General features: G+C 44.3%; 2 protein-coding genes across 2 annotated transcripts; both read left to right on the plus strand.

Annotated features, from left to right (window-relative positions):
• Window positions 1–9,347: 9,347 nt before the first annotated feature.
• Window positions 9,348–10,957, plus strand: zgc:103586. Its single transcript, XM_064940472.1, has 5 exons — window positions 9,348–9,530; window positions 9,696–9,824; window positions 9,973–10,084; window positions 10,339–10,396; window positions 10,602–10,957. The coding sequence occupies exons 1-5, from the start codon at window positions 9,524–9,526 to the stop codon at window positions 10,710–10,712; spliced, it is 417 nt and encodes a 138-aa protein (XP_064796544.1). The 5' UTR covers window positions 9,348–9,523; the 3' UTR covers window positions 10,713–10,957.
• A 416-nt stretch (window positions 10,958–11,373) lies between these two features.
• Window positions 11,374–15,300, plus strand: LOC135516301 (mitochondrial fission 1 protein-like). Its single transcript, XM_064940473.1, has 5 exons — window positions 11,374–11,479; window positions 12,656–12,788; window positions 13,330–13,406; window positions 13,582–13,687; window positions 13,861–15,300. Exons 1-5 carry the CDS (start codon window positions 11,435–11,437, stop codon window positions 13,965–13,967), a joined length of 468 nt encoding a protein of 155 aa, XP_064796545.1. The 5' UTR covers window positions 11,374–11,434; the 3' UTR covers window positions 13,968–15,300.
• Window positions 15,301–16,680: the final 1,380 nt, after the last annotated feature.

Genomic DNA, 16,680 nt, shown 5'->3' on the forward strand with positions numbered 1-16,680 from the left:
TGTCACGAACCGGCTCAAAGCCCGTAACAAAGGGAGACAACGTGGAGATAAGGAGTAGCAATGTATATATATTTATTAAATAAGTAACTAAGTATAATATACAATGGTGTGTGTAATCAGTAATCAGCAGTGTAAGTGAGTGTTTTGCATGCATGAATGTGATAATGCAGGTTGTTGAAAGGTGCCAAAGCAAATAAACAAAAGACCACCAAGAACCACAACACAATCTACAATGGTGTCTGCATGGAGAGAGTCTCCTCCATGAATGTAGAGGAGGTCTATTTATCCTGGGACACACCTGGCCCAGGTGTTTCCCATGTAGCTGACGACCCTCCCCAACTCCGCCCACCGGCATCCTAATAAGGAAACAAGAACAAACAGAATACAGCAGACGGAGTGGGAGGGTCGTCACATTCCCCCCCATAAAACCGGGGACCAACAAGGACCCCGGAAGAAAATACCAGCCTCTAAGTTCCAAATTGACACAGCTTCTGCACCACAAATTGATGAGGGTCTATGTGTTCACCCTAGCCAACCTCCTCCACAGACCTCAGCAACCTTCACACAGGAAGCAACATTTAAGAGGAAAGAAGAACACAAGACCAGGCGGGAGCAGACAGGACAGAGAGAACATGACAATACGTAACAATGGTCAGTCACGTAAACATTTAGGAACAGGGCGCACGAGAGAGAGCATCAGCAATCACGTTTTCAGTTCCCCGGATGTGGCGCACATCGAGATGGAATGACTCTGGTTTGGACACATCCTGGACCTCAAAAAAGTGAGGGGGTTATGGTCGGTGTAGACCACAATAGGTACTACCCCCGACCCGACATACACTTCGAAGTGTTGTAGCTCCCAAATGAGTGCTAGCGCTTCCTTTTCAATAACTGAATAATTCAACTGATAATCGTTAAACTTTTTAGAAAAGAAACTAACAGGCCTCTCAATCCCAGACACATCTGCTTGCAGCAACTGCACCTGCCCCCACATGACTAGCATCCACCTGCAAGGTAAATGACAAATCCATGCGAGGAGCAGCCAGCACCGGAGTTGAGGTAAGCAACCTCTTTACATCTTCAAAAGCGTGTTGACAACGAGTAGACCACACATAAACAGCCTTAGCTTTCAGCAGATCTGTCAAGGAGCGACCACAGTGGAGAAGTTACTACAAAAACTACGGTAATAACCAATCATGCCCAAGAAACGCATTAGTTCCTTTTTAGTAGTTGGTGGTGGAAAAGCATCAATAGCCACCACTTTAGCCCGAACAGGACGCACTTCCCCCTGCCCAACCACTTTTCCAAGGTATGTAACGGTCGCCTGAGCAAACTCACATTTAGCCAGATTGATTGTGAGGCGACCCGCAGCCAGACGTTCGAACAAGGCTTGAATACGGGACAGATGTTCTTCCCAAGTATCTGCATATATCACTACATCGTCCAAATAAACAGCGCACCCGGTCAGACCGGCGACAACCCTGTTCATAAGTCGCTGAAAAGTGGCAGGTGCATTGCGCAAACCGAAACTCATAACCGAATACGAGTACAGACCAAAGGGTGTAATAAAGGCAGAGATTTCACGTGCCCTACTCGTCAGTGGCACCTGCCAATAGCCTTTTAACAGGTCAAATTTGCTCACAAACTTAGCTGCACCGACTTGATCAACACAGTCCTCCATTCGAGGAAGAGGAAATGAATCTGGCTTTGTGACACTATTTACCTTACGGTAGTCCGTACAAAATCGGTTTGTTCCATCCGGTTTACTGACCAAGATACAGGGAGAAGCCCAACTGGAGAAAGAAGGCTCTGCTATCTTACTCTCCAGCATGTACTTGACCTCAGCATCCAGACAACGTAGTTTCTCTGAAGAAACTCTATAGAACCGCTGACGAATGGGGTCAGCACCTCCAATGTCAATATCATGTTCTATTAAGTTTGTACGTGTAGGTGTATCTGAAAATAAACCTGGAAAGCTCTGAATCAGACCAACCATCTCTTCACGCCCATCATCAGGTAGGTGAGTGAGAAGACTGTCTAAAATATCCAGTGTTTCTGAATTTTTTAATCTACCCTGCAATATACAATCGTCAGGACCAGGAACATCTTCCTCCTCATGCCCAGATCTAGCACGACAAGAACCCAAGGAAACAACTGTATCAGCCAAAAGAACAGGTTTACCGTGCTCTGTAGAATCCCACTGTTCAGTCTCAGAGGAACGTGCATAATAGGGTTTTAACAGATTTACATGGCACAGCTGGTGTGCTTTCCTCCGTTCTGGAGTGGCAACTAGATAATTTTGCTCAGTGTACTGGCGCACCACTGTATATGGACCTTGAAACTTAGCTTGTAAAGGAGAACCAACAATTGGCAGCAGAGCAAGAACCTGGTCACCTGGACTAAAGTGACGAGGCTCAGTTCGGCGATCAAATATGCCCTTCATCCTCTCCTGTGCAGATGATAACTTCTCTTTAGCCATTTCACCAGCGGCGTACAGCCGTCGCCGGAAATCACACACATACGATAATAGGGACTGAGGAGGCTCGGGAGACTTCCAGTCATCCTGGAGAACGGATAAAAGTCCACGCACCCTATGTCCAAACACAAGGTCATTTGGACTGAAACCTGTGCTCTCCTGTGAAACTTCCCTAGCAGCTAACAGTAACCAAGGCAACCCCTCCTCCCAATCCTTATCCATCTCAGTACAATAAGCTCTCAACAAAGACTTAAGAGTTTGATGGAAACGTTCCAGTGCTCCTTGACTTTGCGCGTGATAGGCGCTAGACAAATTGTGTTTAATATGGAGCTGTTGAAGAACCTGACTAAACAGATTAGAGGTGAAATTAGAGCCTTGATCACTCTGAATGACCTTAGGGATTCCAAACAATGAGAGAAACTGAGTTAAAGCTTTTAACACAGATTTAGTCGTGATAGATCGAAGAGGATAGGCAGCAGGAAACCTAGTGGTCTGACACATCACAGTGAACAGGTAACTGCTACCCTTTTTAGAACGAGGCAGAGGACCCACACAGTCAATAATCAGATACTCAAAAGGTTGGCTAAGTACAGGAATAGGAAACAATGGAACTGGTTTAATAGCTTGATTAGGCTTACCAGTTAATTGACAGGTGTGACAAGTTTTGATAAAATCAGAAACATCCCTCTTTAATCTAGGCCAAAAGAAATGTCTTAATATGCGATTGTAGGTTTTCCTCACCCCCATATGTCCAGCAACGTCGCTGTGAGAAGTTTCCAACACCAACTCACGAAGCTTAACTGGTACAACAACCTGACTAATTGCCTCCCCTAGAAAACAACTATCATGAGACACCCACTTTCTCATCAGGACATCCTCTTGGAGAAAATAGCCATGGGCGACATCTCCCAACTGTTCCACAGGCACAATTTGGTCACGCAACTCTTCTAACGTGGGGTCATTCCGTTGTGCATTGATTAGATCTGAGCGGGTTACAGATAACGGGATAACAGGGAAAACAGTGACATACTTTGTATTATTATCATTAGTCGGAGCAGTGACCAGTTCGCCACGACCCATAGAACGTGTCACTGCACACGCAGAGAACACCTCTGGGAAACTCTGTACACTCTCATCAGGAATCCCAACAAATGACGGCTTAGTGGAAACCACTAGAGATGGAAACACGACAGGCCATACACGCTCACCAGCCAAGTTATTCCCAAGGATCACGTCGATACCCTCAATAGGCAACGAAGGACGCACCCCCATAACAACTTCACCCTTCACCAGCCCACAATCCAACATCAGTTTATGCAATGGAACTGACAGAGTGTTCAAACCCATTCCCCTAATTAGAACACTATTCCCTGAATCAGTCTCAGCAGAAAAGGGTAACACAGACTCCAACACAAATGATTCAGAGGCTCCTGTGTCTCTCAGGATCTTCACTGCCACTAGGTCTTTACTTCCTAACATAGACACAAAACCTTCCGTAATGAAAGGTAAATAGTCTGGATCAATATGGACTTTCACATTCTCTTGGGCCTGAGGAAATGAGTCATGGGTGAACTGATGTGGAACAGGTGCAGCTAACGCGGTAGGCTTAGATTTAGCGTAAGCACCCTTTGCCTTGAGAAGTGGACATTCGTTTTTCCAATGACCTGAACCTTGACAGTAGTGACACTCCTGCCCAAAGTCAGCTTTACCATGGGAGTCAGGCTCAACCCGAGTTGGATAGAACTCTGCCCGTGAACCAAAGTATCTCGGTGAGCGAAGCCCAAATCTATCCGAACGCCCCCACTCTTTCCGAATACGGGGCTCTGCAAAGACACTTTTGTGAGTCAACACATACTCGTCCGCCAAAACCGCAGCTTCAGCAACATTCTTTACTTTCTGTTCGTTAATATACGTGGCAATACGATCAGGAATTGTGTCTTTAAATTGCTCTAACATAATCAGATCACACAGCCCTTGGAAAGTCACAACTGCAGAGGCGGAACACCAGCGATTAAACTGTAAAGATAATTGTCGCGCAAACTCAACATGAGTCTGCTTATCATCCCTTTTTAAAGTCCTAAATCGTTGGCGGTAAGCCTCAGGGACCAATTCATAAATCTGTAACACAGCTGTTTTAACTTTATCATAACTGGCACTGTCATGTACACTAAGAGCTGAATATGCTTCCTGCGCCTTACCAGTCAGCACACACTGCAACATTAAAGTGCGGTCAGAATCAGGCCAACTCCTAGCGTCAGCAACCCGCTCAAACAACGAAAAGAATGTCTCGGGTCCCTTTCATTAAACTGAGGCAATAACCGTAAGTTCCCAACAATATCAAATGTCTCTGGGGCACGACCAAAAACGGAACTACCCCTAGGTAAATCTGGGTCACCTTCCCAAAACAAACTCTCCCCTGAGATCTTTCCTTCCCTAACCAACTCTATACGTTCTTGTTGCAACTTGAGCTTTGCACGCTCCATATCTTGTTTAAATGCCAATTCCTTTTCATAATTTATACGATCATGCTCTAGCTTCTCACGATCATGCTCCAGCTGTAACAGAAGCAGTTCTTTCTGCTGTTCAAAAAGAAGGCTACTAGGACTAACCGACGGAATGGCCATTGTAACATTACTGGGAGACGACCAATCCTCAGCAGAGGCTGGCCCAGTGGTAACTTCAAGAATACCACTCTCCATCAGATTGGCCTTCAATATCAACCTAATAGAATTTTTTAGACGTTTATCACTAATCTCAACCTTGTAGTGTTCCGCGACCTTCAACAGCTGTTCTTTAGTACCTAAATCTAACAATCCCTCCGATGGAGAGCGAATGAACTCATCTACATAAGACGCCATGACGCTCTTCCCTTCTGCTGAGCAAACCAGACTACAACCCGAGAATTGACAATCACCCTGAGCACCACAGAAGAGAGATGAGATATGGAGCTTCCCCAAAACCTACAATAACTCAACCCTAGTCTTCGTGCAGATTTGCGGTGGGAATTTACGCACTGTAGCCCGCTGGCAAGGAAAACTCCCCAGCATGCTGGTAAATTCCACCAAGCCACGGATGTGCCCCCGAGACAACTGCTCAGTCCACAGACACCACACAAAAATAACAAACATTAACCATGCCCAACATATTCCAAAAAATGAAACACGTCGCTAAACCTATCAGGGGAAAAAGGCTATAGCTCCAGGTAGCAAGTTCCACTACCCTACCCAAATCTCCCACTGAGGTACACAGCCGATTACTCACCTCAGACTGACGTCCCAACAGAAAGTAGAACAAGAGTTCAGGCTAAGCAGGGCCTGGAAACTAACCATTATACTCTCTCCAACACAGCACACAAACAAAATAACAAAGGCAACCAATACTGGGCCTATCACACGCAAACAAAATATGCAAACCAAACACGTACCTCCACGGCCTCCCAAACCAATAGTTCAAAAGATCCCGGATGAGCCCCCACTTGTCACGAACCGGCTCAAAGCCCGTAACAAAGGGAGACAACGTGGAGATAAGGAGTAGCAATGTATATATATTTATTAAATAAGTAACTAAGTATAATATACAATGGTGTGTGTAATCAGTAATCAGCAGTGTAAGTGAGTGTTTTGCATGCATGAATGTGATAATGCAGGTTGTTGAAAGGTGCCAAAGCAAATAAACAAAAGACCACCAAGAACCACAACACAATCTACAATGGTGTCTGCATGGAGAGAGTCTCCTCCATGAATGTAGAGGAGGTCTATTTATCCTGGGACACACCTGGCCCAGGTGTTTCCCATGTAGCTGACGACCCTCCCCAACTCCGCCCACCGGCATCCTAATAAGGAAACAAGAACAAACAGAATACAGCAGACGGAGTGGGAGGGTCGTCACACAGCTCCGGACTGAGGGGCAGCTCCGGACTGAGGGGCAGCTCCGGACTGAGTGGCAGCTCCGGACTGGCTGACGGCTCTGGCAGCCCCTGGCTGGCTGGCTGGCTAGCGGCTCTGGCAGGTCCTGGCTGACTGATGGCTATAGGACAGACTGGGGGGCTCTGGCGGCTCAGGACAGACTGGGGGCTCTGGCGGCTCAGGACAGACTGGGGGCTCTGGCGGCTCAGGACAGACTGGGGGCTCTGGCGGCTCAGGACAGACTGGGGGCTCTGGCGGCTCAGGACAGACTGGGGGGCTCTGGCGGCTCAGGACAGACTGGGGGGCTCTGGCGGCTCTGGACAGACTGGGGGGCTCTGGCGGCTCTGGACAGACTGGGGGGCTCTGGCGGCTCTGGACAGACTGCGGGGCTCTGGCGGCTCTGGACAGACTGGGGGCTCTGGCGGCTCTGGACAGACTGGGGGCTCTGGCGGCGCTGGACAGACTGGGGGCTCTGGCGGCTCTGGACAGACTGGGGGGCTCTGGCGGCTCTGGACAGACTGGGGGGCTCTGGCGGCTCTGGAGAGGAGGAAGGCTCTGGACAAGCGGGAGATCCTGTAGGCAGAAGACGGAGAGACAGCCTGGTGCGGGGGGCTGCCACCGGAGGGCTGGTGCGTGGAGGTGGCACTGGATAAACCGGACCGTGCCGGCGCACTGGAGCTCTTGAGCACCGAGCCTGCCCAACCTTACCTGGTTGAATGCTCCCCATAGTCCGACCAGTGCGGCGAGGTGGAATAGGCCGCACTGGGCTGTGCTGGCGAACCGGGGACACCATGCGTAAGGCTGGTGCCATGTACGCCGGCCCAAGGAGAAGCACTGGAGACCAGATGCGTAGAGCCGGCTTCATGGCACCTGGCTCGATGCCCACTCTAGCCCGGCCAATACGAGGAGCTGGAATGTACCGCACCGGGCTATGCACCCGCACCGGGGACACCATACGCTCCACAGCATAACACGGTGCCTGCCCGGTCGCTCTCCGGTAAGCACAGGAAGTTGGCGCAGGTCTCCTACCTGGCTTTGCCACACTCTCTGTGCCTCCCCCCAAGAAAGTTTTGGGGCTGCCTCTCGGGCTTCCTACCGTGCTGACTCCATTTGCCGGTATCCCTCCTCACACTGCTCCAGAGAATCCCAGGCGGGCTCCGGCACTCTCCCTGGGTCGACCGCCCACCTGTCTATCTCCTTCCAAGTAGTGACACAGTCCAGATCTCGCTCCCATGTCCAGAAATCCTGACATCGCTGCTGCTGCTGCTGCCCATTACCACGCCACTTGGTCCTTTTTTGGTGGGTGATTCTGTCACGGCTGTCTTCGTCCTCCTCATCTGACGAAGAGAAGCATCGGAGGACCAATACGCAGCGTGGTATGTGTTCATGATGATACTTTAATTAAAGAAAGCACTGAACACAAAACAATAACCGAATAACGACCGTGAAGCTATAATAAGAACTGTTGACACAAACACTACACATAGACAATCAGCCACAACCCACAATGACAAAACAGGCTACCTAAATATGGTTCCCAATCAGAGACAACGACTAACACCTGCCTTTGATTGAGAACCATATCAGGCCAAACACAGAAACAGACAAACTAGACATCCAACATAGAATGCCCACTCAGATCACACCCTGACCAAACAAAACATATAAACATACAAAGCAAACTATGGTCAGGGCGTGTCAAAAGCTCTAATCAAATCCAAACATATTCATATGCTTCATAATGCTTTTTATTGACACTTCCGGTTTTGACATACCTGGTACCCTCTGGAATTGAACATTTTTAAAATCTCGGAAGATATTCAACCCTAATGGGTATGTATGATAGCCATTTTTATGTCAGAAAATGTAGAGAGGAAAGGTTAACTATTCTCAGAACATAAATGGCTAGCCTATTTTCATTCGCTATAGAAATAACCCAACAACTCCCCCAACTCTGTTAAGACCACAGTATTTGGAGAGATATGCTTCTCCGCCTCCACTAAGCACGCGTAAAAGCGCAGGTACTCTGAATGATAGCTATTCTGACACTGTTGAATAGTTCACTGCCTGTAAATAGGCCTACACCTTATCAGCTAGAATAACTTTAACGTCTTCACCAAGCTCTCCTAAAAAAACCATTAAGAACATATTGGTCTTGAGTGTCAGTGGATTCGCATGTTAATATGGAGAGGCTTTCAGTTTTTTTTAACAGACTGCGCCTCCGTTCTTTACATGTGTGTTAAATAATGTGTGCATTTTGGGATTGTCAACTTTTCTGAGAGGGATGTTGGTGCTTGCAGAAGCCAAATCCTGAGCATTTACGTTTTTCCATGTATTTTTATAGTGAATAAAAATGGCAACTTTTTTCGGAAATATATGAAATTTCTTAGGAAAAAATGCCTATTATTCTCATAATCTTGATAAGACAATTAAATATGATTTATGTTGATAGCTAATTTCCTTAAGATAGGTTCATTAGGCTAAAGTGTAGGTTGCTGATGAGAATAATTGCAGGCAAACATTTAATTTGAGTCAATCCACATGGTTGGGAATTTATTTTGGACTAATTTGATCATGTATTAGTGTTCACACGTGACAATTAATTCACACATGGTGTGAGAAGGTGCAATATCGCCTACTTGAGGTCTGGATGATCGAAATGCGGTGTAGAAAAAAAACTCGCCAAACAAAAAAGTGGGTATATGGGCATATACCTATAGCCCCTGCACCACTGTATGTGTATGCAAGCCTTTCTGTCACTTTAATTACAAATAAAGCTAGCAAGAAAACTGGTCACCTTGCAAAATATGTAATTGTATGTATTCTTTGAATGTGTGTTTACTGTAGTCTCAACAGAACAACGAAATGCCTGGTTCCGCTGTGGCTGGTGGCACATTGCACATCTCCGCAAAATGACGCACACGTTCAACCAACCAATGGCGTAAAGGTCAACATTACATAAGCGTGAGTTAGTCCCTTCTGATGTGTGATACATTTGCAAGACAAAACCAACTTGTGCGCTGCTGCCTCGGTGCCGTAATTTGAATGAAGTTGTCCTACTCTGATCTCCAATTTCTCAGTTTCAAAAGGATTCAATGTTGCATAGCCTACTTGTGGAAGACCCTTTTCGATTCCAACTGATATGGCAGGCAAGTGCACTAACAATAGAGAGACAGCTATCTGTTATTGCCAACAGTATTTTAAACACAGAGTAGGACAATCCTAAATGTGACAGAGTTAAATGTGCAGAGTTAAAAGCATTACGTTTGTAAGTGTGTGTTGATTTTCTTTCTTCTGTGTCCTACTCATCCCAGGCACAGACCACGCAAAAGTCAAGGAGCTCGTTTTAAAGTGCATGCATGCACGGGAAATGGCATATTGCCCTTACAGCCGGTTCCCGGTCGGTGCCGCCATATTGACAGCAGATGGCGCTATAATTACGGGTAATATCTTAGTCAAGGAGCTTAGATATTACTGACTGATATCACTTTTCCTCTCAGCAGCACATTTGACATTTTATGCTAATTACAGTCAAATCGATTTCGACATGTAATATGTTGTCCTTTGTGTGTGTGTTTGTTTGTGTAATAGGTTGCAATGTGGAAAATGCCTCTTTTGGGCTCACAGTGTGTGCTGAGCGAACAGCAATACAGAGAGCCGTAGCAGAGGGACACAGGAAATTCAGTGCTATCGCTGTTACATGGTGAGATACTGGCCCAGTAGCCCTTCATATTTATACCTTCTAAATTACTTCTACGACTGGTGAGACTGAACATATTGAATTGTCTATAACCATGATCTCTAATAACCAGGCTAACCATGCCTCTGGCTGGCTGTTTTTCTCTCTCTCTTCAATTTCCATTTAATTACATTTTCAATTTAAGGTGCTTTATTGGAATGTGAAACATATGTTTACATTGCCAAATCAAGTTCTCTCTCTCTCTGTGTGTTCTGTAGTGACATCAAAGATAGTTTTGTTGGACCTTGTGGAGCTTGTCGGCAGGTGCTCATTGAGGTAAGGTCACCACTGATATTTCACAGAACTAAATATAATAATATATCCGCAGGCGGGGATTATGTTTGTATGTTTGTACACAATGTGCCTCTAAATCTTTATAAAAATGTTGCTATTTATAGTTACATTTTATATGTGTGTGTGTGTGTGTGTGTGTGTGTAGTTGTCAACTGTGTTATAAGTCGCTCTTTCTCTCTCTCCCCAGTTTGGAACGGATTGGGTTGTGTACTTGACTAAGCCAGATGGCTCATACAAAGAAACCAGCCTCAAAGAACTGCTCCCTCTAGCTTTCTCCCCAGCCCACCTAGGACATTAACTGACACAGCCAAGGACATAGCCATAGTTAGCCTACACAGTTACAGTAATTCACACAGTATAGATATGATATTACACATTCAAAATACTTCTTCTCGCCACATTCCATTTAGACGTAGTTGTACAGCCAGGCAGAATTTATATTTAGAAATATTATATACCATTTTTCTTCAGAAGAGGAAATACAACTATGTTCAACTACCATTAAAATGACTGTTTGCATTAAATAAAACCATATGATTTTAACGTGTGTGTATATTCATGTATTATTATTGTATTTGCATATGATTTAGCAAAACAATCTTACATTGGAAGACAAAACATGGAAATAAAATAATGTTTGCTATAATTATATGGCTAGCTAGGGGCTCCCGAGTGGCGCAGCGGTCTAAGGCACTGCATATCAGTGCTACAGGTGTCACTACAGACCCTGGTTTGATTCCAGGCTGTATCACAACCAACCATGATTGGGAATGCCATAGGGCAGTGCACAGTTGCCCCAGTGTCACCCGGGTTAGGGTTTGGCAGGGGTAGGTCATCATTTTAAATAAGAATTTGTTCTTCACTGACTTGCCTAGTAAAATAAAAATAGCTAGCCACTTGGTAAAGTGGGAGTTTCCAGTCACTTCCGGAAACACGAGTCGAAAATATACAGTAGCTTCAACATAGAAACTGTTGTCACATGGTAAAAGTGAGCATTTCCAGTTAGTTACTTCCGGAAACATGGAGGCTGTTGTCAGTGAATTGGTAGCTCCCGAAGACCTTTTGGTAAATTTACGTTTTCTAATTCTCTTGAGTTATAACAAAGCTGTATCATGTTTAGACAATACCGTGTCGGAGATACCCAGCTGTCCAGATACACTCGTTAATATGTGATCAAACGTTTACAACAGTTAAGGTGTAGAAGTGAAACGTATGCTAACGTTATCTAGCCATGTAGCTAGCTAGCTACAGTAACGTTAGCTGTCATTCCTTACACATAATCACTAACACTAGCTGCGTTCTGTTGAGTCGTTTTGCCTAAATACACAGTATACAGAAATGTATGAAGCCTTTTGATGGATATTTCAATCTAACGAAACGTTTAAAAGCCAAGTGTTGCGCGCATTGTTGTGTTTTTCATATTGCATCTTGAATGTTGTTCGACCAACGTTAGTTAGCTTGCACAACCTTTATTTAACCAGGTAGGCTAATTGAGAACACGTTCTCATTTGCAACTGCGACCTGGCCAAGATAAAGCAAAGCAGTGTGAACAGACAACACAGAGTTACACATGGAGTAAACAATAAACAAGTCAATAACACAGTAGAAAAAAAAGTCTATATACATTGTGTGCAAAAGGCATGAGGAGGTAGGCGAATAATTACAATTTTGCAGATTAACACTGGAGTGATAACTGATCAGATGGTCATGTACAGGTAGAGATACTGGTGTGCAAAAGAGCAGAAAAGTAAATAAATAAAAACAGTATGGGGATGAGGTAGGTACAATTGGGTGGGTTATTTACCGATAAGACTGCAGCGATCGGTTAGCTGCTCAGATAGCAGATGTTTGAAGTTGGTGAGGGAGATAAAAGTCTCCAACTTCATTGTGTGCAAAAGCGATTACAATTTTGCAGATTAATACTGGAGTTCCAGTCACAGGCAGCAGAGTACTAGAACGAAAGGTGGCCAAATGAGGTGTTGGCTTTAGGGATGATCAGTGAGATACACCTGCTGGAGCGCGTGTGACCATGATACAGCATTAATGTCAATTAATGTCCATTACTAAAGGTCCCAGATTCATCTTTTTATTTTACTATTATGACAGGAATACAGTCTTGAAATATGCTACAATAGCTGAGATTGTTTATTCTCACTGCCTTCAGTAAATTCACCAGTGAAGACTATCAACACCCTGAACCCACTAAAGGTACCCATATTTGTTCTGTTTTTTGACCATCAGATATTTGAGAAGAAGTACAACTCTGAATTGGTAAAGGGGGGCGTATCGAAGGAGACCAAGTTTGAATATGCATGGTGTCTGACCCGGAGCAAGTATTCAGGCGACATCAAGAAAGGAATCGTATTGCTGGAAGGTGGGTAGCCTACAGTAGTTCTGTACTCGGAAGACAATAAGATATCCTTACAAATGCCTCTCATAAAATAATGATGTACAGTGCCTTCTGAAAGTATTCAGACCCCTTGACCTTTTCCACATTTTGTTACATTACAGCCTTATTCTAAAATGGATTCAATAAATAAAAATCCACAGCAATCTACACACAATACCCCATAATGATGAAGCAAAAAACCATTTTTTAGACATGTATGCAAATGTGTAAAAAACAGAAAAACCTTATTTACATAAGTTTTTGGACCCTTTGCTATGAGACTTGAAATTGAGTTTGAGGTGCATCCTGTTTCCATTATTCTTGAGATGTTTATATAATTTCCCACAGTTGACAGGTCATGATAGAGCAAAAACAAAGCCATGAGGTCGAAGGAATTGTCCGTAGAGCTCCGAGACACGATTGTGTCGAGGCACAGATTTATGTAATGAAATGCTGACATAGTGCATTGGCCTACTTAACCCGCTATAATAATGTTACTGGGACTGTTGCTCAATTTGTTTTATAGAGCTGGTTAACAAGGGATCAAAGGACGATGCCAGAGACTTCCTGTTCTACCTAGCTGTGGCCAACTACAGGCTTAAGGTAACATTCACTGTACTACTATATTACCCCCCAGGTTTTAAGAGAGAATTTATTGTAATGAAATAAATTACTCTGTCTCCCATCTCTGTTGAGTTGATTGCGGAAGATATCATTGCACCTTTTACTCAATTGTATCTCTCTCTCTGTCCCTCTATATATCTCTTTATCATCACAGGATTATGAGAAAGCTCTGAAGTACATCCGCACTCTCCTGAAAAATGAGCCTGGGAACAAGCAAGCCTTGGAGCTGGAAAAGCTCATAGACAAGGCTCTAAAAAAAGGTGAATGGCGAAGACAGACATATATGAAGGCTGGAACGCAATAGTTCTAATTTGAATCCTTTCCTTGTCTCCTTCATGATCACTGATGTGGCAGGACATGGCGGGTAGAAGATGGATAGGTGTAAGTAATAAGGGCAATGTTCATGTTTTGACATTCACTTTTTTCCACACAGATGGCTTGGTCGGCATGGCGATCGTCGGGGGAATCGGCCTGGGCGTGGCCGGACTAGCAGGCCTCATCGGATTGGCTGTGTCTAAGGGTCATGGTCCGAGGTCCTAATATGAAGTGTGGAGGGCCTTCACTTTACTAACACACGTCAAAGAAAGACTGACGACATGCATTCTCTTAACTTCTCCCCATAACAAATTCAACTAAGGTTGGAAATGGATGGTGTTTCCAAAGATCAGAAGATCACCCGATGATCTTCCAAAAACATCCTACTCACATTGTCCATGGAATAATGTTTGGGGATTGGTTTCTGAAAATAGCCTTAATTTCACTTAAATTGTCTTTGTATTTTAACAGGTGTTTTGATTCCAGTATGTATGTACAGAAGTATATTGTGCCACATTTTGTCTTCCATATTATACAGTGTAAATAAGGGTGATGAAATATGTAGCTGAATGGAATGGCATTTCTTGACTTACTGCCCTCAGTATGTTAGTTAGCATGCTTCCTGAGCATATAATTATGGTGGATTTTGTAATCGACTTTATAAGTGCAATGATACTTCAATTATTATTGTTCTCTGCATCATTCATTTAGAAAGAAAGCATTGTAGTTTAGGGAAGTGTCTTAGTTTTAGAGCTAAGTGTACTTGTGTTGTGATGTAGTGTCCACGCCGGTAGCAGTGACTCTATTGTTGGTCAGAATTAGGCAGCTGTGATGTGGGTCACTCATCTAATGCCCACAGGGGGCATCCTGTCTTAGGGATGCAAGTTGATGTTTACTGCGATGAGTCTTGTCCTGGAGGCAGAACTGAGCAATTTACGCTAGATCGGCCAGCTGCAAAGTCAAAATTGTCTACATTGTGAAAATAACGATAACAAAGAATAGGTTTTTGGTCTTAATTTAAGGTTTGCAGTGTGGTTATGTTTAAAATCTGATGTTATTACTTGGCTGTGCCAGCTGGTGACCACTCTGCAGAGCTGCCTCAAGAATAAGATTAATGACAAAAAATCACTAACCTGCCTTAGGGATAGGGTCAAGATAAATACCCAACTCGTTTGTCTTTCATTTGCAGTGTACATGTAATAATAACAGTATTTATCCACAATATAGCACCATTTACTCAAGGGATCGTAATAACAGGATACTAACATGATTATGATTGTTTTGTATCTGGTGTAATATAATACATCAAAATTCCAAGACTTATCAACTTTTGATTGTCAAGGAATTAATTTAAAGTTGGTATGGTTTCTTAATGTACACATTTGGAATGCACTGTTGGAGATCGGATACATCATTGTCATCATAATCCTTGCAGATGTTCAGTGTTAACCAACCACACGTTTGGGTCACTGCATGCTTTGTTGTGTTTTGAATTGTTATAAATGATCAACAGGTTGGAAGGAAATGAATAAAGGGCAGAGCTAGTATACACGCACAATGTTGGCAGACCCATTTCCCAGTCTGTTCAATCTAGTCATTCTCTAAAGGGATCGTCTATTGATCGACCAAAGTACAGTTTGCACTCCTCAATCCTCCCTGACCTGCTCGTTGTTTTCACACGTCTAACTGGCATTCTCTTTACTGTTGACGTGCATGTGCCAGGGTTGTGTTCATTATGGCAAACCGTAGCAAAAGGTTTTGCAACGGAAAACAAAAACAAGCATTTCTTATTAGTTCAGGTAGCATACTCCAGGTAGCCCTAGTTCATGTAGATCCTCCCTGTTTCAGTCCATGTTCTTCTGTTTGGAGCGGGTTGAGAGTTTCAAATTCCTTGATTGTAAACATCACTAAGGACCTATCATGGTCCAAACACACCAAGTCAGTCATGTAGAGCACTCCCCAAAGCCTATTCCCCCACAGGAGGCTGAAAAGATTTGGCATGGGATCCTTAAAAAGTTATACAGCTGCACCATCGAGTTGCAGCACCGCTTGGTATGGCAACTGCTCGGCATTCAATCGTAAGGCGCTACAGAGGGTAGTGTGTACGGCCCAGTACATTACTGGGGCGGAAGGGTAGCCTAGTGGTTAGAGCGTTGGACTCCCCGAGCTGACAAGGTACAAATCTGTCGTTCTGCCCCTGAACAAGGCAGGGGCAGAACGTTCCTAGGCCATCATTGAATCGAAGGATCATTTACATTGACCCCCTTATTGTGTTCTTATTTCAGCTTTTTTTCCCTGCACTGACTCTTTTGCACAGGCTCATTGTACGCTCACTGTACTCTAACCACACACATATGTACTAAACTAACACTCCAACACACACACACGGACAAACACACACATGCATATTGACGCCACAAACACACGCACATAAACTCAGCAAAAAAAAATAACTTTCCCTTTTCAGAACCCTGTCTTTCAAAGATAATTTGTAAAATTCAAATAACTTCACAGATCTTCATTGTAAAGGGTTTAAACACTGTTTCCCATGCTTGTTAAATGACCCATAAACAATGAATGAACATGCACCTGTGGAACGGACTTTAAGACACTAACAGTTTATAGACGGTAGGCAATTAAGGTCACAGTTATGAAAACTGAAAGAGGCCTTTCTACTGACTCTGAGAAACACCAAAAGAAAGATGCCCAGGGTCCCTGCTCATCTGCGTGAACGTGCCTTTGGCATGCTGCAAGAAGGCATTAGGACTGCAGATGTGGCCAGGGCAATAAATTGCAATGTCCGTACTGTTGAGACGTAGCTGATCATCATCACAGTGGCAGACCACATGTAACAACACCTGCACAGGATCGGTACATCCGAACATCACACCTGCGGGACAGGTACAGGACGGCAACAACAACTGCCCGAATTACACCA

Source organism: Oncorhynchus masou, chromosome 27 (genome assembly GCF_036934945.1).
Source record: "Oncorhynchus masou masou isolate Uvic2021 chromosome 27, UVic_Omas_1.1, whole genome shotgun sequence".
NCBI classification, from domain to species: Eukaryota; Metazoa; Chordata; class Actinopteri; order Salmoniformes; family Salmonidae; genus Oncorhynchus; species Oncorhynchus masou.